The sequence below is a fragment of the Pygocentrus nattereri genome, chromosome 18 (assembly GCF_015220715.1).
Source record: "Pygocentrus nattereri isolate fPygNat1 chromosome 18, fPygNat1.pri, whole genome shotgun sequence".
NCBI classification, from domain to species: Eukaryota; Metazoa; Chordata; class Actinopteri; order Characiformes; family Serrasalmidae; genus Pygocentrus; species Pygocentrus nattereri.
In genome coordinates this window covers 17,052,691-17,076,941 of record NC_051228.1, presented here as the reverse complement: position 1 = coordinate 17,076,941, position 24,251 = coordinate 17,052,691, and the positions used below count along the sequence as shown (strand labels likewise).

The 24,251-nt window shown below is 43.0% G+C and overlaps 1 protein-coding gene across 2 annotated transcripts; it reads left to right on the top strand.

Annotated features, from left to right (window-relative positions):
- The first annotated feature begins 7,800 nt into the window (after positions 1–7,800).
- On the top strand, positions 7,801–22,950 carry prlhr2b (prolactin releasing hormone receptor 2b). Of its 2 annotated transcripts, XM_017718901.2 has the most exons (3): positions 7,801–7,914; positions 17,448–17,912; positions 21,480–22,950. In XM_017718901.2, the coding sequence occupies exons 2-3, from the start codon at positions 17,479–17,481 to the stop codon at positions 22,114–22,116; spliced, it is 1,071 nt and encodes a 356-aa protein (XP_017574390.1). In that variant the 5' UTR covers positions 7,801–7,914; positions 17,448–17,478; the 3' UTR covers positions 22,117–22,950. The 2 variants fall into 2 exon arrangements, with proteins under 2 accessions (XP_017574390.1, XP_037403469.1); XM_037547572.1 differs by lacking the exon at positions 7,801–7,914 and having other exon boundaries at positions 17,401–17,912.
- The last annotated feature ends 1,301 nt before the right edge of the window (positions 22,951–24,251 follow it).

The window sequence follows — 24,251 nt, the reverse complement described above, 5'->3', positions numbered from 1 at the left end:
ACTGAACTTCAGCCTAGCTCCACCTTAGCTCCGCCCCTCACTGCCCTCCCTCCCAACCCTAGCTTTGCCCCCTGTGAATATAATCTGAGTAGTTCTTAGTATGTCACATTTACCTACTTTGTAGGCCACTTTATTAGAAACAGCTAGTATATGGAGCATTCTACTGAGGTCAAACTGAGCTCCCACCAGAAAAATATATTCATAAAACAATGAAGCGTTCAGAGCTTAGCTATTATAAGCATTGTGTTCTGATCTATTTAAACCCAAGACATTACTAGAGATAGTAACAAGCTAGGTATATACAGCATCATCATTTATAGGGTACTTTCTATTGGGAAGAGCCTGTCCCAAATCATAACACCTAAATTTAAACTTCTGAAAATGATACTCACATTTTTTGTATTTTTTATTCAATGTTTGTTTTTTTTCAAAATCCTTTATTTTCTTTAAAAGTAGAAGTTGAAAGTTCAGTTCAGGACTTTTTAGTGTTTTAATCAAAAATGCTGCGTTTGCCAGTCACATACCGTAACTGTCTCTACTGAAACAGTTACTACTGAAACATTTGGTAAAGTTTGGGGAGTGCTGTGATTGTTTTGGTGCTAACAAAATAGAATGTTCAACCATTAGTTTTACTAAAATAGATATAATTAAGGTATAAAGTCACTCAAAACAAAAGGATTTTAGTCTAAAGTCCAAGATCAGTTAACAGTCCCAAATGTGTTTCAGCTCTGACTCTGGACCAGTTCATTTACAGTTACAGTTACAGACTGAAGTCAATCTGTTGCTGTACAGTTTACACCATTTATCACTAATCAATTTCTGGCCACAGGACTACTGTTGTATTTAATCTGTTAAATAGAAGAAGAGTCTCTGTATAAACACCTGCCTCTGATTACATTCCCAATCGGAGTCATAGTGAAATACACACCTCAGTCTTAATCAATCATTTACATTTATGGCATTTGGCTGACGCTCTTATCCAGAGCGACTTACAATTTGATCATTTTACACAGGAAGGCCAAGGTGGTGTTAGGAGTCTTGCCCAAGGACCCTTATTGGTATAGTGTAGGGTGCTCACCCTGGTCGGGGATTGAACCCCAGTCTACAGCATAGAAGGCAAAGGTGTTAACCACTACACTAACCAACCACAGAACACACAGCCATCATCATGCAGTGACTGGTCACTCCCTCAGCCCTCATTTCAGAGTAGAGTGGACGCCCCTCAGAGCCTGCAAAAAAATCTCTCACCATTTCATTTAAAAATATGAGATTCATCCAGAGAGATTTTAGTGCTGCTCCGAACACACAGATCCTAAAGTAAACTTTACTGGAGCGTGAAAATGCAAATATTGACAAATCAATTATTCATGGAGTTTTACATTCCAATTCAATTTATTCTGAAATCAAATAGCTCTGAGACGAAAAGAGAGAGAGAGAGAGAGAGAGAGAGAGAGCAAGAGTGAGAGAGAGAGAGAGAGAGCGAGAGAGCAAGAGTGAGAGAGAGAGCGAGAGAGCAAGAGTGAGAGAGAGAGAGAGAGAGAGAGAGAGAGAGAGAGAGCGAGAGAGCAAGAGTGAGAGAGACAGAGCAAGAGTGAGAGACTGCAAGAGTGTGTGTGAGACAGAGAGAGAGAGAGAGAGGGTAGAAAGAGAAGAGACAGAGGAGATAGATAAGAGAGAAAAGGGAGAGGTAGTGGTTGGTGTAGTGTAGTGGTTAACACCTTTGCCTTCTACGCTGTAGGTTCAATCCCCAACCAGGGCAAGCACCCTACACTATACCAATAAGGGTCCTTGGGCAAGACTCCTAACACCACCTTGGCCTACCTGTGTAAAATTATCAAATTGTAAGTCGCTCTGGATAAGAGTGTCAGCCAAATGCCATAAATGAAAGAGGGGAGAGGGCAATGAAGAAAGAGAGAGAGCTGTATTAAATCAGTGTTGATAATGATGTTAGAAACAACTGATTTGTAGCAATCATAATTTAACCGTACAAAAGTAGAACATTGAACTTATGATTTATTAGCGCTGTAGTAGTTGAAGTTCACAGGGCATTTCCATTATAGTGGGCCGAATCCCTCCCTCGTCAGAAAGGGCTCAGAATTTTACCTGCACACACCCACTGCAGAGAACACAGTTAAACTTCACATTTCTGCTCATTTAAATGCACAATTTCTATTCACCTCCCAAGTTTAAGATATTGGGAAAATACTACATATAAAATATGCTGTAACTTTTGCATTATTTTGTTTCAGTGTGTTAAATGCAGCAAATCAACAGTAGTTGTGCATTGTGTGTCTCTGTACAGAACTTGCTCACTTACACTCAGAAATTCAACATCATAGAATTTCACCAGGGTGCACAAACTTTTGCACATGACTGTACATGTTACATAAATGCTTCTCAAAATTTCAGCATCAAACTTTAAACACCTTTCCAAGTGCCTGGTTAGCACCATGCTAAATGGTAGAGTATAAACTTCCGTTAAATGAGCTTCATAGCATCAGTGCTAAAACTAAAGAAGCAAACTTCAGGCACTCTGATGGACTATATTTGGGGTGTGAGCGGGAAACTGGGGGAATTTGATTTCTCACCAAACTATCGCTTTAAAAACTAAAGAATGTGTGTGGAGACCACTGAAGTCGGGGATCACTCTGACGTCTGCATTCCACCCGTATTTGGAACATTTTGAAGAAAAAAGCTCTGAGAAGTGGTGATTCTTCAAATAACTTCTCAAGCATTGTGTTATAATAATTCTAAGAAAGTGGTGTTCTTGAAAATATAATGTTTTTAAATCTCACGACTCTCACTCATCTCAGGCTGTAAGAGTTGATGAAGTGAGCATCTGAATTTATCAAACTTGGTGCTGCTTCTGCTGCTCCTCATCCTATATTTTCTGAGGAGGATTTTTTCCCTGTTGGCTGTTTCTTCACCCCTAATTATTTTTTGCTAAAATATTTTAAATGTTGGCTTTGATGCTTTTCCTCTGTTTGGCTTTTCTGAGAGGAATAAACTAATAACAGAAATGTATTAGAATATGTATTAGACATATATTGATCTGTCGTGATGCTACAGCTGTCTGTGGCTGAAAGTCCTAGAAAGCACAGCTTCTCCTCGCTCTCTCTGGGTAGGCAGTATGCCCCCCCCCCCCCCCCCCCCCCCCCATCTCCCCATCACTCTAGCCAGTTCAGTGCATTCTCTAGTTAGCATTCTCCTCTGAGCCTGTTCAGCTGTCAAATGACGATGCATTAGCGGCAGTTTGAAGAGATTCAGACTCAGAGGAAGCCTGTGCTGGCCTTCGCTCTCCTAGCTCTATAGGTATTGTGGGGAGCCCTAACCAGTGGGTCGAATTGAAAATGACAAAATTTATTATCAGTATTTATTAAAACACATCCATGATGATGAGTGGTCTACAAGCAAAGATGAGATGTTTAGACAGTGTTAGATCCCCAAAACACACCTAGTTTTCCTTATAAGGAGATTATGTTGAAAGTTATACTCAGATCAGAGAAAATCACAATGACCACAAGAATTTATATTTCTGCTGGAAGCAAGAGTGAAGGAGGACAATATCCTCAATGGAATTTTTCAAGTCAAAAGATAACATGTTGGTAGAAATGAAAGAGTCTTTGGCGTTGGCCCCATCCATGGTCCAGGTCTTGAAGCATTGAGACCCTCACTGATCCTGCCACAAAGAGACGGCAGGGGCGGAGCCTACCCCCGGACAACCAGACAGGGACCCAACTGGTGGTGGTGGGGAGGAAGGAGCGGAACATCAAAATGTGGGCACCTGAAAGCAGCAGAATAGTTGTGTAAGTTGAACCATTTTAAAGACTTTTACTATTTTTTCACTATTGAATCCAGCTGCTTTGATTTAATCACATACTTGGTTGTTTCATTCACGTTTTTTTTGTGTTTCCTCTAATAAACACAGCTGATTTGCAGAATGTTTTGCTACTCGGTCTGACTGAAGGGAAGCATTCTGGCAGGAAAGTGACGTCAATGCACACCCTCTATAGGTGGGTATATGTAAATGCGTCAGGGTTTTGTGACATCACAGGCTATTTGTGCAGTTTATACTGATAATAACAATGTTTGCATGTCGATGAGAGGCAGCAGGTAGATGCGCTGCAGGCGCAAATCCAGGTCACAGTGTGGTTGCTCTGTGTCCATGGCAGCAGGTCTACAGAGATCTGATCAAGTGCAGCACATTGATTACTGTAAAGTCACTTCATACAGCTAGCTCAGTTTTCTCCCCTGTTATTAATGATCTCACTGTGTGACAGCTGATAGTGCACCTTACCTGAACTGGAGCGCCAGATGAATATCATTAGCAGCTTAGCCTCATCATCTACAGCACCACAAGCTCCACTCCAAGAGCCCCATCAACTGAGGGCCACTCCAGAACGATTAATACTCAGATTTGAACTTTGATTGTTTTTTGTTTTGCACATTTTAAATGAACTGTCCTACTTTAATCTGCATACAGGAACACTTTAAACTCTAATGTTGAAATGCATTGATATTATGAGATCTGAGGTCATTCTTTCACTCTGTGCTTATCTTCTTAAATCCTCCTTTAAAGGCTCTTCATATAACATGATACTCATATGTTTCATACCAAAATGCTCCGTTATCTTCATCACTACTTTCTAAAACCACTGCAGCAACTTAAGCAGCTGTAAACTCTCTGCACACCATTTCAGGCGAGTCTCCAATGGTGACCGAATGAACAATGAATGGTTTTTGGCGGGATGGTCAGTCCTTAGTGATTTCCTGAGTGTCCATTATTCAGTTTCACACAGAAGGTAGACAAACCCACAAATACACCAGTTCCACATGGTGAAAGACAGATGATGTGTATCTCAACCCCTCTTTATAGCCTCATAACTCCGGATGTGAGTCACATATGATCTTGTAATAAGATGGAATGGAAAGGGCGACTCAGATTACATTTACATATATGGCATTTGGCAGACGCTCTTATCCAGAGCAACTTACAGAATTCAGGAAATGTTTGAACTAAATTTCTGCAATGTATTGTAGCAAAAATAGAAAAAATCAAAAACAAAAGACTGGTAAAGTTGTAACGCTAAACACTCCTAGTCTCATTACTATTAGTATCTCACTACTATTTAAGTTAATTGGCAACAGGTCAGTAGCATCACCGTGTATAAAAAGAGCATCCCAAAGAATAAAGATGAGGAGAGCTTCACCACTCTGTGAAAGACTGCACAGGAAACACATGTATGTTTCAAAAATAAGAAGTCAGTCACCAAGCCGGTGAGTCAGTCACTGAGCCATTGAGAGAGAATCAGTGAGCAATTGAATGAGGCAGTCAGTGAGCCATTGAGCCGATCAATAAGTCAGTGAGTGAGTCAGTTAACTAGGGAGAGACTCAGAGACTCAGCAGTGAGGCAATAAGTGAGTCAGTCAGTAAGCCAGTCAGTGAGTCAGTCAGTCAGTGAGCCAATCAGTAAGCCAGGGAGAGTGTTAGTCAGTGAGCTAGTGAGTGAGTCATTCAGTGAGCCAGTGAGTGAGTCAGTCAGTGCACTAGTGACGCAGTCAGTCATTTAGCCAGTGAATGAGACAGTTGGTAAGACAGTGAGAGTCAGTCAGTGAACTAGTGAGAATGTCAGTCAGTGCGCTAGTGAGCCAGTCAGTCAGTCAGTGCATTAGTGACGCAGTCAGTCATTTAGCCAGTGAATGAAACAGTTGGTAAGACAGTGAGAGTCAGTCAGTGAACTAGTGAGAATGTCAGTCACCGATATAGACGGAGCAATCAGAGAGTTCTCGAATGAGATGGCAAGATCATGATGAGGACCTGTAGTTGCAGGAATGAATATCAGCTCAGAATTGCTAGGAGTGAGCTTCATGAAGAGACATGAAGAGATGTCAGACAGACATGCCGAGATGCGACTGGAAACTTGTGTGTCAGAAGGTGAAAAAGAAAACATAAGTTGAGTGTCATCAGCATAACAGTGATAAGAGAAGTCATGAAAAGATATTACATCACCAAGAGAGCTATTGTAAAGAGAAAAGAGAAGAAGACCCAGCACCAAGCCTTGTGGGACACCAATGGAGAGCTTGCATAGAGAGGATGTGACCCCTCTCTATGTTACCTGATAAGATCCTCCAGATAGGACTTGAACCACTTCCACGCATAGCCAGTGATTCCAAGATTGGCGAGGATGTCCAGAAGGATCATATGGTTGACTGTGTCAAAAGCTGCTGAGAGTTCAAGAAGGATCAGGACAGATGACAATTTGGCTGATCTTGCTGATTGAAGCTTCTCTGTCACTTCTATGAGGGCAGTTTCTGTAGAGTGTGTTGGTTTGAAGCCAGACTGGTTGGGGTCCTGGAGCTGGTTCTCTGTGAGAAAGAGAGAAAGTTGATTATAGACGGCACGTTCAAGAATTTTTGAAAGGAAAGAAAGAAGTCATACCAGTCTGTAGTTATTGACATCAGAGCTGTCAAGCATGGATTTCTTCAAGAAGATACTCTTGCAGTCTTGAAAGTTGATGGAACTTTGCCTGATGCCAAGGACTTGTTGATGAGAAAAGTGATGAAGGGCAGTAGGTCCTTGGAGATTGACTGAAACAATGCAGATGGGATGGGATCCAGTGGGCAGGTGGTTGGGTTATTGGATTTGATCAGTTGAAGGACAGCATCTGTGGAAAGAGAAGAAAAACAATTTAAGGGATTGAGAACGAGAGGAGGCGGTCTAGTGGAAGGAGTGGGGACAGAGGGAAAAGACTGGCAGATTCTATCAACCTTCTCCTCGAAGAAGGTGACAAAATCTTCAGGGGTGAGACAACAGGGTGGAGGGGAAGGAGGAGGGTTGAGAAGAGTGGAGAAAATGTTGAAGAGCTTGCGTGGATCAGATGCTGATGCTTCCAGTTTCCCTCTGTAGAAAGATGACTTTGCAGCAGTAACTTCGAGTGAGAACTTGGAAAGGAGAGATTGTTATGAGTGAAGATCCGAGTTGAGCTGGGATTTCCTCCACCTTCTCTCAGCCTTCCTTAGTTCTTGTCGGTTGTTGCGCAGGACACCCATCAGCCAGGGGGCAGGTGAGGAAGATCTTGCTGGCCAGGAGGAGAGAGGACACAGAAAGTTAACTGCAGATGAGAGTGAAGAAAGGAAAGCATCTGTAGCCTGATTCAGTCAGTGAGCCAGTGAGTGAATTCATCAGTGAGTGAATTTGTCAGTGAGCCAGTGACACAGGTAACACTTTACTGTAGGGCAGTATTCATAAAGCCGTATCACATCTATATAAGCATTTCATGACACCATAGCTGTCTAAACATGTAGATTACTGTAAACAGTGTCAGTTGGGGTAACACTCTCTGGGTGAAGTGGAATAAATTAGGCTTCATGACAGCTGACACGGCTTGGAATAATTTTTAAATATTTATGAAGGTTTATGTCAGTAATCATAAAAGGCTTACATGTTAATGACATGTAGCCTTACGATTGCTGTCCTTCACTAAAGCATCACACACAGTGTTCCAGATTACACATCTTTGATAAGCAGCTCTTCCTTTTTTTCCTAAAATTGTCAGCAGATTGTTTTGACTTTTTCATTATCAATGCTGTTGATGATTGATTAATCTCCCTATAAAGTGGGTGAGTTCGCCCTGTCAGTCAAGACTCATATCACAAGACCGAACTCAGTGTGGTGTGTGAGAGGACAGGAGGGGCAGGAGACTGAGCTGGATGCTGGAGGAGAGAGAGAGAGAGAGAGAGAGAGAGAGAGTGAGAGCACAAAATGAGCACGATGCTGCTCTGTCTGTCACAGGAGTTGGAGGCATTAAAAGCTCCGGAGCTTCAGGCTGGAGTTTTGAAGGTCTGAAGACTTGCAGAAACTGTGGTTCTGACGCACTGTGCTCAGACGGAGGCTTAAAAACGCTGATATTTCAGGTACTGTACAGCTAAAGCTTTTACTGTATCAAATCTCATTATTATTGACATGCTTGGATTGAAGATTGAAGGAGAAAGAAGTGATCATACTGATCAATTAGGAGGAGATAAAAAAAGACCATAACAACCAAAATAAGGGCAAAAAAAATAACATTGGTGCAAAGTAAAAGTACAGACAAGGGCAACTATTATTAATCATGAGAAAAGAAGGAGATGAAGATGGTTTACATCTGAAAGTTTGTTGTTTATGTATTGTTTATTTCACCATTTAAAAACAGCAGATCTTTATATTATGCAAATGTTTCCCAATGAATGGACTGATAGAAACAGTTGTAAATTAGAGTTAGAGGTGGTCGATATCGCAGAAATCTAATTCCTCACAATACTTTGACATGTTAACAATGCATAATATTTCATATTTTTGGAGAAATCCAACAGAACCTACATTTTCAGAAATACTAGCACCTGTTCTCTTGATGAATGGAAGCAATCCTGCAGGTTTCTTGGATACAATCTAAAATTTTATAGATTTTCTCTGATTTGGCTTAACATTCTCCCTTTGACAAGCTCAGATGATATCAATAACTTGGTTTTCTTTCAGGATTTATGTCATTTTTTCTATACCTTTTATATAGTCTTTTATGTCTTAAGCCCTATTTTGACAGGTTTAGTTCTCCATGACCTCAGGAGGTCTGTACTGTTTATGAACGATTCACAGAGGATAAGAAATCTCAGTATAAATGACAGAGAGGGAGCAGCTACTCGATTTATGCAGTGCTATCTGCAGCACCCAGGGAGCAGTTGGGGGTCAGATGCCTTGCGCAAGGGCACTTTAGTTACATACTGTCAGCTCAGGGGATCGAACCCGCAACCTTCCTGCCACAGGGCTGTTTTTTTTTTTTTTTTTTACTTGTTCTGAATTTGCGTAAGACCAGACAGCAATATCATGTAACGTCAAAAACAGAATGGCAAAACAGTAGAGGGCGCCCACGAGCGAGTTCTCAATGAAGAGGTGTAAATGGTGCTCAATGGCTAAAAACAAAAACTTAAAAAAGTTTATAATCACTTACACAGAATTTTTAATTTAATTAATTTCAGAAAGTAGTAGAATATATTATAGTATAAATTATTATAGAATTTATGCTGTTCTGTGTTCAAGAAATAAATGAATTCTTTTACATAAAATTTTTTAAAAGGATTTATAAATTATGATTTTGCTCAAATGCTCTGTCGGCTCACCTGGGAGTGCCCTCTAACATTTGAGAAACCTAGTAGACATTACAAAGTGGTAATTCTCCTCTCTATAAGTTCTTTGGCTCAATGCTTGATTCCTGTTGATAATCGTTATGTTGCTTCCCTTTTTATTTATACACTGCTCACAAAAATAAAGGGAACACTTAAACAACACAATATAACTCCAAGTAAATCAAACTTCTGTGAAATCAAACTGTCCACTTAGGAAGCAACACTGATTGACAATCAACTTCACATGCTGTTGTGCAAATGGAATAGACAACAGGTGGAAATCATTGGCAATTAGCAACACACACTCAATAAAGGAGTGGTTCTGCAGGTGGGGACCACAGACCACTTCTCAGTACCTTTCTGCTTTCTGGCTGATGTTTTGGTCACTTTTGAATGTTGGTGGTGCTTTCAAACTCGTGATAGCATGAGATGGACTCTACAACCCACACAAGTGGCTCAGGTAGTGCAGCTCATCCAGGATGGCACATCAGTACGAGCTGTGGCAAGAAGGTTTGCTGTGTCTGTCAGCGTAATGTCTGAGCCTGGAGGCGCTACCAGGAGACGTGGAGGAGGCCGTAGGAGGGCAACAACCCAGCAGCAGGACCGCTACCTCTGCCTTTGTGCAAGGAGGAACAGGAGGAGCACTGCCAGAGCCCTGCAAAATGACCTCCAGCAGGCCATAAATGTGCATGTGTCTGCACAAACGGTTAGAAACTGACTCCATGAGGATGGTATGAGGGCCCGACGTCCACAGATGGGGGTTGTGCTCACAGCCCAACCCGTGCAGGATGCTTGGCATTTGCCAGAGAACACCAAGATTGGCAAATTCGCCACTGGCGCCCTGTGCTCTTCACAGATGAAAGCAGGTTCACACTTGGCACATTTGACAGACGTGACAGTCTGGAGACGCCGTGGAGAGCAATCTGCTGCCTGCAACATCCTTCAGCATGACTGGTTTGGCAGTGGGTTAGTAATGGTGTGGGGTGCCATTTCTTTGGAGGGCCGCACAGCCCTCCATGTGCTCGCCAGAGGTACTGACTGCCATTAGGTACCGAGATGAGATCCTCAGACCCCTTGTGAGACCATATGCTGGTGCGGTTGGCCCTGGGTTCCTCCTAATGCAGGACAATGCTAGACCTCATGTGGCTGGAGTGTGTCAGCAGTTCCTGCAAGATGAAGGCATTGAAGCTATGGACTGGCCTGCCCGTTCCCCAGACCTGAATCTGATTGAGCACATCTGGGACATCATGTCTCGCTCCATCCACCCACGCTACATTGCACCACAGACTGTCCAGGAGTTGGCGGTTGCTTTAGTCCAGGTCTGGAAGGAGATCCCTCAGGAGACCATCAGCCACCTCATCAGGAGCATGACCAGGCATTGTAGGGAGGTCATACAGGTACATGGAGGCCACACACAATACTGAGCCTCATTTTGACTTGTTTTAAGACATTACTTCAAAGTTGGATCAGCCTGTAGTGTGTTTTTCCACTTAAATTTTGTGACTCCAATCCCAGGCCTCCATTGGTTAATAAATTTGATTTCCATTGATTTTTTTTTTATTTTTTATTTATTTATTTATTTTTTTTGTGATTTTGTCAGCACATTCAAATTTGTACAGAACAAAGTATTCAATGAGTCATTAATTCAGATCTAAGATGTTATTTGATTGCTCAAAAAAAAGGGAACAGTGTATAAAGTTCACTCAACTTTGTCGCCAACTTCACAGCTGTTACCAGAAGTTGGCAACTTTTATTTACAATGAATGACTTCTGGCCATTTTGTTGCAGTGCATCGCTGAGGATGTGAGCGCACGGTCAATATACCTTATTTAATATAATGTAATATAATAATGACCGTCACTATTTGAGGTGTAATGGGGCAATTCGAACAAGAAGCTGACATAAGTTAGCACTTCTTTGAGCCTCTCTTAAGAAACTTAAACTCTTCCACACAATATGATAGCATTTTTTACCAACATGACTAACAAGGTGCATTCAAATGGGACTAAAATCACTGAATAATTACCCCACTTCCTCAGGGAAAACTATTCCCATCCAAATAGGGCTTTTGGCTTTGTTCAGCTCTCCTATGGTGTAAACTTAGCAGATTCTCCCTTACTTCAGCCTCTGAATACTTTTAATCCAACTCAAGAACCGGTTTCTTAATTGTATGATGTGTTTATTAAATTAAAAAAAACACTTAAGTTTCTGTTTGGAATAGGGAGCCCAGTGCTTTCAGTGTAATTCCAGATTGAGATGTGATATGCAATAATAAGCAGGAGTGTTGGGAGTGCCCACTGTCCCTTTAAACACACTGTTCCTTGGCCACACACACAACCAGGAGAGCACAATGGAGTTGAAGTTCTGCATCCTCCACCAGATCCCATCAAGTTTCACACTGCTTGGGGTGGCGGCAACCACAGCGATGCTCCTCAACGCTCTTTGCTTCCTCTGCCACCCACCGCACTGTCGACACCAGTGAGGGTGCTGCTTGTGGGGTCTGGAGCTCCAACTCTCAGACTTGGTCAAAAAAAGCAAATGCTCGAAGCACTGATGGAGGGTCACCACGCTTCTCCACGGGCAGATCATTGCTGGCCTCCTCTTTTTGCCCAGGCTCCACTGCTGAGCCTCACCGCACTGTTTCTTTTTCTGAAGGTTTGCAAAGAACCCTTTGCATGATGAAAGCATTATTTGCATCATGAATGGTTCTTCACATTGATCACTGTGATATAGATGAATCTATATAGAACTGTTTTGAAAAAGGTTCTACATAGCACCATCTATATAACCATCTACAGCACATTCTGAATGATGCAAAGCGTTCTTTGAGTATTCTTGATTTTTTTATTAAACCATTTTCTTTACTAAGGGGATAGTCCACTGTTTTCTATGATTAACATTCATTAATCATTCTTATCAAAAATGATACTACTTACAACAAAATAATAATAAAAAAAAAAATAATAATAATCCATCCATCCATCCATTACCTTCCGCTTCTCCGGGGTTCGGGTGGTGGGGGCAGCATCCTAAGCAATGAGGGCCAGACCTCCCTTTCCCCAGCCACTTCCACTAGCTCTCCAAGGGGGATTCCGAGGCGCTCGCAGGCCAGCTGGGCAAAACAGTCACGTCAGCGTGTCCGGGGTCTTCCCCAGGGTCTCCTCCCAGGTGGACTTGCCTGTGACAACTCCCGAGGGAGGTGTCCAGGAGGCATCCTAACCAGATGCCCGAACCACCTCAGCTGGCTCCTCTCGACGTGAAGAAGCAGCGGCTCTACTCCGAGTCCCTCCCGGATGACCGAACTTCTAAGGGAAGGGAGAGTCCAGACACCCTGCGGAGGAAAGTCATTTCGGCCGCTTGTATTCGCAATCTTATTCTTTCGGTCATTACCCAAAGCTCATGACCATAGGTGAGGGTGGGAACGTAGATCGACCGGTAAATCAAGAGCCTTGCCTTATGGCTCAGCTCTTTCTTTACCACAACAGACCGGTAAAGAGCCCGCATCACTGCTGACCCAGCACCAATCCGCATGTCAATCTCCCGATCCTTTGTACCATCACTCGTGAACAAGACCCTGAGATACTTGAACTCCTCCACTTGAGGCTAGAGCCTATCCCCGACCCAGACAGGGCTCTCCGCCCCTTTTCCGCCTGAGAACCATGGTCTCAGATTTAAAGGTACTGATTCTCATCCCGGCCGCTTCACACTCGGCTGCAAACCGATCCAGCGAAAGCTAAAGTTCGCGGCCTGATGTCCCCAATAGGACCACATCATCTGCAAACAGCAGCGATGTGCCCCAGAGATCACCAAACCAGACATCCTCCATCCCCTGACTACGCCTAGAAATTCTATCCATAAAAATTATGAATAGAATCGGTGACAAAGGGCAGCCCTGATGGGGTCCAACTCTCACTGGGAACGAGTCTGACTTACTGCCGGCCATGCGAACCAAACTCCAGCTTTGTTTGTACAGGGCCGGAATGGCTTGTAGCAAAGAGCCATTCAAAGATTGAACATCGCTTGGCCTGTCGATACCTGCCAGCTGCCTCTGGTGTCCCACAGGCCAACCATGCCCAGTAGGACTCCTTCTTCAGCTTGACGGCATCTCTCACCTGGGGTGTCCAACCCCAGGTTTGAGGATTATCGCCCCGGCAGGCACCAACTACCTTACGGCCACAGCTACATTCAGCCGCTTCAACAATGGAGGAGCGGAACATGGTCCATTCTGTGTCAATGTCCCCCAGCTCCCCCGATAGCTGGTCAAAGTTCTGACAGAGGTATGAGTTGAAAATCAATCTGATAGGTTCTTCTGCCAGACGTTCCCAGCAAACCCTCACTATACGTTTGGGCTTGCCTGGTCTGACCGGCATCTTCCCCCACCACCTGATCCAACTCACCACCAGGTGGTGATCAGTTGACAGCTCAGCTCCTTTCTTTACCCGAGTGTCGATCATCAAAGTCAATCATTGAACTGGTGCCATGTGCACTTAGGGACATCCTTGTGTTCAAACATGGTGTTCATGATGGACAAACTGTGGTTTGCACAGAAGTCCAAAAACTGAACACCACTCGGGTTCAGATCAGAGAGGCCATTCCTCCCAATCACACCCCTCCAGGTCTCACTGTCATTGCCCACGTGAGCGTTGAAGTCCCCCACCAGGACAATAGTCTCCAGGAGGAGCACTTTCAAGCACCCTTCCCAAGGACTCTAGGAAGGCTGGGTACTCTGAACTGCTGTTCGGTGCATAAGCACAGACAAGAGTCAGGACCTGTTCCACAACCCGAAGGCGTATGGAAGTTACCCTCTCGTCCACCGGAGAAAACCCCAACATACAGGCGCCGAGTCAAGGGGCTATGAGAAAGCCCACACCTGCCCGCCGCCTCTGACCATGGGTAACTCCAGAAAAGAATAAAGTCCAGCCCTTCTCAAGGAGATTGGACCCAGAGCTCCTTCGTGCTGGGCCCGGCCGGGCACCATGAGTGAATGACACCAGACGCTCGCTGGCGTAGTTTTGCTCCAGACAACATAGCTCCTAGGATCATTCAAGCAAGCAAACCCCTCCACCATGATAAGGTGGTGATCCATGGAGAGGAATAATAATAATAATAATAATAATAGTCATTTTAAAAGACAATAATCAAACTAAAATTTTATAAAACCTCAATTCCAAAAACATTGGGATGCTGCATAAAAGAAGCAGAAATTTCTTTTAAAGGATGGTTGTAGAATGAGGCCCATTGTCTTTTTGAAGAACAATCTTTTTTTTCTGTAGTGTAGCAGCATTTGAAAACTGAATGAAACTACTTACAAGTTTATAACTTTAGAAGTACCAGCTAAACACTCCAAGTGAACATGGAGGTTCTTTAGCCCATCACGGGGTCTGAGTTCATTCTCTTGATTTGTTCATATCTTCTTAAACTCTCCTATAAAGGCTGTTAATATAAGATGATAATCATATGTTTCATATGAAAATGCTCCCTTATCTTCATCACTACTTTCCAAAACCACTGTAGTAAACTCTCTGCACACCATTTCACATGTCTCTGATGTGGACTGAATGAAGAATGAAAGGTCTCCTGCGTGGTGGTGAGGGCATAGTGATGTCCATTGGTCAGTTTCACACAGAATGTAGAAGGACATATGAATCTACCGGTTTCACTCGGTGAGAGGCAGATGATGTGCATCTCAGCCCCTCTTCATAGCCTCATAACTCACGTGTGAATCACGTATGACGAATCACGTATGATCTCGTGATGGAATGGAAAGGGCGACTCTACATGTTCAGGAAATGTTTAAACTGTATTTGTGTGCTGGATCATCACAAAGACACAGAAACAGATAGAGAAATGGAGAATTTTATGAGCAGGGGAGTTTCTTGTCTTGAGCATGTTCCTGCTTTGTGTGCTAAGACGACAGATTTTAAACAGTGCTTATGTTTCAGACACCTCTTTTGAAGAATGTGAGGAGAAATGCCAAACAATAACAGTCTGAGGAACAGAAAACAAGGAGGAAAAGATGAGGCTTTGTGACAAACTTAGACAGAAATGAGTCACAAACTAAACTTGGGGGATGAAAAATGTGACAAATTAATTCAGGCCCTCAAATTTCACCACAATTTGATTCCTTGTGGCACAAATTTAGAATTATTTTGCTCTGAATACACAAATGTAACTGCTAGAATTGAAAAATAATCGCTCCAACAACCGTTAAAACAGAGAGAGGAAAAGAGAAATTTGAGTCCAATTTCCCTAAACAATTTGCTCCATAATAGCATTTTGTTAAGTGCTGAGTCTGATATGAAGGATGAACATAAACTGTTTGTTTCCTGAGCAATTTTCAGTATAATTTACTCACAGAAAGCAGTCAGAACTGAAAAACACACCCAGATTATCTGAATGTGAATGTATTTCTCAGTGAGCAGTTGAACTGAGAGCTGAGCACTGAAGGAGGTTATGAGATGCAAACGTAGAGATGAGAGACAGACGACCCTCAACAGCAGTGACTTTCAGCGTGACTCAGCATCTCCATTGTGTTCCGATTTGTTTTTCCACCCCCGTTTCTTTCCATCAGAACAAACTGCAGTGATGCAGCTTCCTGGATCTGAGCTTTCAGAGGAAACAACTTTTAAGTGGTGTTTTTTTGGCTCTCACAGTAAAAATGCATTTACAGGCATTTAAGATCAACAAGCTACTGTCAGAAATGCAGGCATGGCCTTCACGTCACACAGACTCTGCCATGTTGTAGAGAATGTAAGAGAAAAAAACATCTATGTTTGTTGGTGTAATAAAGGTTACAGATGTGACTGAACTGTACTGACTGCTCTGCAATGTGCTTTACATTAACCATGTCCGTATGCAGTAAGACTCTCACACCCAATGTATTTAAATAAATAAGACATAACTGCATTTTCACAGAGTATCAATACCCACAACACTCATTTTTGTCATGTTAAAGGTTTATTTGATCATATTTTAATATAAGATACTGGAAAACAAATTCATTTCTAAAGGTATGACACAGTGAAGTGCATCTGACAGGATTCTGGCTGTTTTCATACATTTTTAAATTGATTTGATAAACACATTTACATACATTTATTTTATGGTACAAAATGTAATGTGTAATTATTAATGAACCCTTGACTATAAGAACCCGTTGCACGATTAAAGGGTTCTTTGCATGGTGAAATGTTTCTTTCAGATTGACAGAAAATGTGTTTTATATGGTTCTATATGGAAACTTTTAGAATAGGGTTCTATATAGCAGCAAAAATGGTTCCTCTGCTGTTACAGGCTTGACGCTGTATAGAACCATTTTCATTTTTAGCACATTCTCTATCAATCTGAAGAACAATTTCACTGTGCAAAGAACCCCTTAATCATGCAGTTCTTTGAGTATTCATGGGTCAATGTTTGTCCCTAAAAACTTTTCAATTTTTGAACGTCTGAAATTTGGAAATGTTTATTGAATCTCATCTGGATTCAAGAAACTTAATAAATATAGTTAGAAAAAAACATTTTGAGTGCAAATTTTGCAGAAGATGATTGTGGAAAATTGTCCGTTGTGGTGTAAAAACAACCAGGCCAAAAGGAGTTTTGCAGCTTACTGGACGAAACCGCTGGACAAAACAATTTTATGCTAATGAAGGAAAATATGAAAAATAGAAATCAAGACAAAAATCATGCTAAATATGAAAAAGTTTAACAAAGGTGAAAGGAAATAAGTGAAATTGGCTTGAGAGCCATTATGAGTGTGCACTCCTCTGCTGCTCCTTCTATCTCTACCCAAAACAATGAGTTTTAGCCTCATCTCCCCAAGTTTCAACTCTCTGTGTCTCCCACTGAACTCTCTCTTCCCGAATTTATAGATGAACCCATGATCATCATTCCATCTAAAAGTAAAAATGAAATGTTGTCAACTGAGGTGAAAGGTGTGCCTCTGTATGTGAGTATGTATGTGTGTGTGTTTTTGTGTGATGTGCAGACTCCGTGGAGCCTAACGTGTACGTGACATCCTCCTGTTCCCCTGATAGAATGGCCTTGGACATTGTAAAGATAAACTCAAGGCACAAAAACAAACATCTAATCTAACTCACAACAATTTTTTTTAAATAGCTGCCTCACTAAAATTCATGCATATATGAACACTTTTAAATAAAACTCATGTAATGATTATATTTCTGATTCTTTAATACCAGTGAATAAAATATAGTTGGATGGGCAAGATCCCCAGGTCTCTTACAATGATGGTGCTAAAAGACAAAGTGTGAATGATATTCTGTATTCAGTCCCACAGACAGAGTGAGAGTGGACAGCAGAATGGAGGGCAGTGGCAACGACTGGGCAGTCAGCATGGTGCCCCCTGGTGGTCTCACCTATGAAGTGACAGTGGATCAGAATGGCTCAACCAATCAGAGTTACCCATTTGCGGACGTGGAGCTGCTGCAGGCGTTTAAGCCACTGATCATCCCCTGCTACGTGGTGGTGGTCCTGGTTGGGGTTTTTGGAAACTACCTACTCATCTACGTCATCTGTCGCTCGCGCAAGATGCACAACGTCACAAACTTCTTCATCGGTAACCTGGCCTTCTCCGACATGCTGATGTGCGTGACCTGCGTGCCCTTCACGCTGGCCTACGCCTTCAACCCATACGGCTGGACTTTCGGACGCTTCATGTGTTACCTGGTGTTCCTCATCCAGCCGGTCACTGTTTACGTCTCCGTGTTCACTCTCACGGCCATCGCAGTGGACAGGTCAGTCTGCAACAGGAGATCAACATAATGTAATTAATTTCAGCATCACAATAAACAATAAAGGAATTTCAGTATCACAATTACAATAAAATAAATGAATGTCAGTATCACGATAACAAATATAAAAGGACTTTCAGTACCACAATTACAAAAAAATGATTTTAATAAACACCATAACAAAAATAAAGGAATTTAATATCAGAATTAGAAAAAAAAAAATTTTTAGTTCCACGATAACAGGGAGTGGGGCTAAATCGCTGTAGGCTGAAGTGGCGGGGCTAATCTGCTGTATGATGAATAGACTAGGCTAAACTGCTGTAGGCCGAATGGGTGGGGCTAAACTGCTGTAGGCCGAAGGGGCGTGGCTAAACTGCTGTAGGCTGAAGGGGCGGGGCTAAATTGCAGGCACTAATGTGCAGATGTATGTAAATGTGTCTCAAAAACAGTAAATTCAAAACAAGTGGGAAAAAAAAGGAAAAATAAAATTCCATAATATGGGGCAATAATTTGTCAGGACAAACGTTGAAAGAAACAGAGCTAAACTGCAGTAATGCATCGCTTTCTGCTTTGATCCAGACCCAGAGAAACAAACTACAGAATAAAATAAACCCTTAAAGATGCTCTCCTCCTTTAATGGACACAGAGTCTCTAGTCCAGAGAGAGAAGCTTCTCCTGTTTACCTCTATAGTCCTTCTGAAGGTCTTGATCTGTGAGGGTTCTGCAGGTTAAGAAGAGAACATGAAGGAAGAAGAACTGGGGGTAATGTGGGCCAAGTTCCTGAGATGAAAAGATTCCTTGAAACTCCTGTCTGCTTTGAGAGGAACTCTGGAAATGGGAATCTGAGAGAGGTTTTGTGATGAGCATCATCCACTCCAGACTCAGATGGAGCGTGTGTGTGGGGGGCTCAGCATTACCATCTGGTGCAGAGGATTCAGTCTCCCAGTTTAGCTTTGAAGTGCGCTTTTGAAAAAAAAACTGATTTTCTCCTCTGTGGATGCCAGGATACCAGCTGACGTCTGAGATCAGTAAAGTGACTGAAATAATCATCTCTGGATCTGTGACAGTGCACTTTAGGAGTAAACACACTGCCTGTCACGTAGCTTTCTTCAGAGTGTTTGTTTTATTGTTTGTGGTCCAGTAACTGACCACATTAAAGCCTAACCAGGTTTATTTTAGAGTAAAACTATGGACCCTTTTCACATTTTTACTTCTCGCTTCAGTCGCATTCGGTAAGCAGGTCATTTAGTTTCTGGTCAAATCAAAACAAATGGCTCAGTACAGCTTTAAGGTGTTGTACTGTGTTCCTTGGAGCAACAACAGCCACTCCAGTGATCTGGGATAGAGTAAATTTTGACGTTCATGTCTGTAGTCATCACTTTGCAGAGAGTGATATTTATAAGACTCCTTCTGGTCAGTTCATTCTCAGAGGTGCTGCCCAACCCTGCTGTGTCCTTTGGAACAATTTTCAAAAGCCAGAGATTTGAGATTCTGTCTAATCACAAGCGTCCACATGGCTCAGAGCAGATGTTAACAGTGAGCATAAATTTACCGCTCCACCTTAAATGATGCAGCAGTCACCTTAGATGGCGTGCAGGTGCTAGAAGGTAACTATAGCAACATTTAAGGTGGAACAGCCCTGATAGCAAGAGAATAGTGAGTAACCCTGCTGATGGAAAAGCTGGCGGTCCACTGGCATTTGGCTCAGTGTTTTAGACAAAAGTCCACTTATCATTTTTCATTTTCCACTCACAGTCCAGTTTACTTATTTTTCCTTATTTCCTTTCTTTAGTTATACTTTATAACTTAGTTAAGTAAATAGCTGTAATCCAGCTCAGTGTCAGCAACATTTTCTATAAAATCATTTCACATGAGGCCAAGTCATTTTTTTTCTCTCTCAGTTGTTTGTAATATTTGTCTGTTTGGTTTCTAAAATATAAGTCTGTGTTCATTTAAAATCTGAGGAGATTAAAAACTAGAGCTTGTATGCAGGACAGTAATCTGTGGGCTCCAATTGAGGACCAGCAGCAGCAAACAGTCAGCAGGAAGCCACCTTATCAAGTCAGTGGACCAATATATGTTTGCTGTCTGGGAGAGTATTTGAATAAGAGGCAGACTACAAACTAAAAAAAAATGATAGATTACTTATATAAAATTTTAAAGAAAATTGTTTGGACTGATTTTATGCTTAAAGTTCTTATTATAAAATTATGTTGCAAAACCAAGCAACTTTAAAAGTGTTCAAACTCACTAAAAACCTTTGTCCTTGAGATCATGCATCCTCAAAAGTTACATCCAAAAGTACTTTTATTTTTACATGCTTTTCCAAAAAGGGCCCAGGCTCAGCATCATATGAGAGACTCCTAGTGACATTCATGGCTCAATGCCATGAAAAAAAAAGTGATTTTGAGTCATGATTAGAAGAGTTTAGTTTTTTTCATTTTCAAGGGGAACCATGAAAATGTGGAATTATTTTAATAATGTTGATTTATTCATTTGAAAAATGTGTGTACAAACTAAAGTTGAAGGACAACGGCTTTTACGGGTATCTAAGTAGATACCTGTTTAATTTGAAATTAGTCCGAAAAGTCAGGCGGCTCAACCAGTCTGTCCGATAGACCAGCACAGTTTACTAACAAACAGGCAGTTACATAAATCTTTAACACTCACTGTATTTAAGACAGAAAATCCACAGAAATAGAAACACAAATACATATGCAGAAATAAACAAGTACTGGTCCAATAAATTAGTAGATTAGTGAATTACATTTGTTGGTCCGATAAATGTAAAAAGTAAAGTGGGCACTATTATGTTAGTGCTTTTATTACCCTGCTACAGTACTGGATAACGTCATGGCAGATGCCATTATATTTGATGTCATGACAGCTTATAAGTGACACTTTTTAATCCCACAAATGGGGAAATTTCACCTCCGCATTTAATCCATCCGCGAAGTGAAACACCACATACACACTAGTGAGCACACACACACTAGGGGGCAGTGAGCACACTTTCCTGGGGTGGTGGGCAGCCCTATCTACGGCGCCCAGGGAGCAACTGGGGATTAGGTGTCTTGCTCAAGGACACCTCAGTCAGGGACTGTTGACTCTGGGGATCAAACCAGCCACCTTCTGATCACAGGGACAGTTCCCTAACCTCCAGCCCTCGACTGCCCCTGCATATGTTTGCTATACTGCAGTTTGCAGTCATAACATCAAGCATTATAACATCTTTCATGACAAATAAGAGTCATTGTAACATGACACTGCAATAAAATCTGCTATGCAATGCTTATGCCACAGTTCACTGGTGTTGAGCGACAGAGATAAGGTGAAAAAATGTATGCACACTTTTCAATCAGTCGGTCTGACTGCATGATCAGTACCATAATCGTTCTGAAACCAGGGCGAACAGGATTCTGGACCTTTAGCAGAAAAGAGAACGCACCAAAACTGGACTAAAATATCTGTGTGGTTTCTTTTCATAATTTAATCAGGTTCTCAAGTGAACCCAAAGTTTCCCTCCGTACCTTGTTGTTCTGAACAGACTCCCTGCTGTCGCCCCCACAGGTACTACGCCACTGTGCACCCTCTGAAGAAGCGAATCTCTATGGTAGCATGCGTATATGTTCTCTTGGGGATCTGGCTGCTCTCTTGCGTGCTGGTGGTTCCAGCCGTGGTGCACACTTACCACGTGGAGTTCGAAGGTGAAGATCTGACCATCTGTGAGGAGTTCTGGATCGGTCAGGAGACCGAGAGGCTGGTCTACGCCTACAGCACCCTGCTGGTCACCTACATCCTGCCGCTGTCCGCCGTGTGTGTGTCCTACCTGTGCATCTCCATTAAGCTGCGGAACTGCGTGGCACCAGGCCACCGTACACGGGACCAGGCCAAAGCTCAGAGAGCCCGAAAGCGGAAGATCTTCCGTCTGGTGTCTCTGGTGGTGGCGGCATTCGCCGTGTGCTGGCTGCCCATCCACGTCTTCAACGTTCTGCGGGACATCGACATCCACCTCATCAATAAGCGCCACTTCCTGCTGATCCAGCTGCTGTGCCACCTGTGTGCCATGAGCTCGTCCTGCTGCAACCCATTCCTCTACGCCTGGCTCCACGACCGCTTCCGAGCCGAGCTGCGCAAGATCTTTACCTGCAAACACCGCATCGGCATCTCCGCCAACCACCGCACAGCCGCCAGCGTCATGCTGTGAACCGGAGGACGCCAAGAGCAGAAACGGAAAACTCTACCACTCAAGAGAATTCAATGCTTCATTTCTCTTATGGCACTGGGGCTCATCCCTAGCAGGGCAGGGTGAAGATCCTCAGACTCAGAGGAGAGAGAAAAAAGTATGAAGGTGGGAGCACCATGTCCCGAAACACACTTCAATGAGGGCATCAAACCTCAAGGGTTACATACTCAGGGAAATTGATTGCGTTAGATGATCGAGGAGCCCCTGATTGTGTACAAATGACTACAGAAAAAAAAGACGATATGAAGATATAACTGAAGATATAAATGTTTTCAGGTCTATTTATTATTGACATAAATGTTGGTGTTGCATGACTATTTCTGTTTTTTGCATTACAACTCAGATTGGCTTGAAAGAAACGGACAAGAAATCATGAGTTTTATGCACACACAAAACCTATTACCACACAGACACAATAGCATGTTACACAATTATAATAATACTTTTGTCCAGTGTTACCTAATATTTACATAAATGCCTTAAATGCTGTGGTTGTCTTCTTTTTATTATTATTATAGTTGGAGGGCAGGGCCCGTCTTGCAAGACCATGATGTTCCACAATTGTTGTACAATTGCTAAACTAGCTTAACTGTGAGGCAGCGCTAACCAGCTAGCTGTACTGATACAGTTCTGTATAACATCACAAAGACGTGCTCCATCTGCAGAGAAGATGATTAAAGAATGTTTAATATCACATCACATAACAAGCAAACTTTCTGCCAAATATACACTGCTCAAAAAAATAAAGGGAACACTTAAACAACACAATATAACTCCAAGTAAATCAAGCTTCTGTGCAATCAAACTGTCCACTTAGGAAGCAACACTGACTGACAATCAATTTCACAGCTGTTGTGCAGATGGAACAGACAACAGGTGGAATTATTGGCGATTAGCAAGACACACTCAATAAAGGAGCGGTTCTGCAGGTGGGGACCACAGACCACTTCTCAGTACCTTTCTGCTTTCTGGCTGACGTTTTGGTCACTTTTGAATGTTGGTGGTGCTTTCACACTCGTGGTAGCATGAGACGGACTCTACAACCCACACAAGTGGCTCAGGTAGTGCAGCTCATCCAGGATGGCACTTCAATGCGAGCTGTGGCAAGAAGGTTTGCTGTGTCTGTCAGCGTAGTGTCCAGAGGCTGGAGACGCTACCAGGAGACAGGCCAGTACACCAGGAGACATGGAGGAGGCTGTAGGAGGGCAACAACCCAGCAGCAGGACCGCTACCTCCGCCTTTGTGCAAGGAGGAACAGGAGGAGCACTGCCAGAGTCCTGCAAAATGACCTCCAGCAGGCCACAAATGTGCATGTGTCTGCACAAACGGTTAGAAACCGACTCCATGAGGATGGTATGAGGGCCCGACGTCCACAGATGGGGGTTGTGCTCACAGCCCAGCACCGTGCAGGACGCTTGGCATTTTCCAGGAAACGCTAGGATTGGCAAATTCGCCACTGGCGCTCTGTGCTCTTCACAGATGAAAGCAGGTTCACACTGAGCACATGTGACTGACGTGACAGAGTCTGGAGACGCCGTGGAGAGCGATCTGCTGCCTGCAACATCCTTCAGCATGACTGGTTTGGCAGTGGGTCCGTAATGGTGTGTGGTGGCATTTCTTTGGAGGGCCGCACAGCCCTCCATGTGCTCGCCAGAGGTAGCTTGACTGCCATTAGGTACTGAGATGAGATCCTCAGACCCCTTGTGAGACCATACGCTGGTGCGGTTGGCCCTGGGTTCCTCCTAATGCAGGACAATGCTAGACCTCATGTGGCTGGAGTGTGTCAGCAGTTCCTGCAAAATGAAGGCATTGAAGCTATGGACTGGCCCGCCCGTTCCCCAGACCTGAATCTGATTGAGCACATCTGGGACATCATGTCTCGCTCCATCCACCAACTGTCCAGGAGTTGGCGGATGCTTTAGTCCAGGTCTGGGAGGAGATCCCTCAGGAGACCATCCGCCACCTCATCAGGAGCATGCCCAGGCGTTGTAGGGAGGTCATACAGACACGTGGAGGCCACACACAATACTGAGCCTCATTTTGACTTGTTTTAAGGACATTACATCAAAGTTGGATCAGTCTGTAGTGTGTTTTTC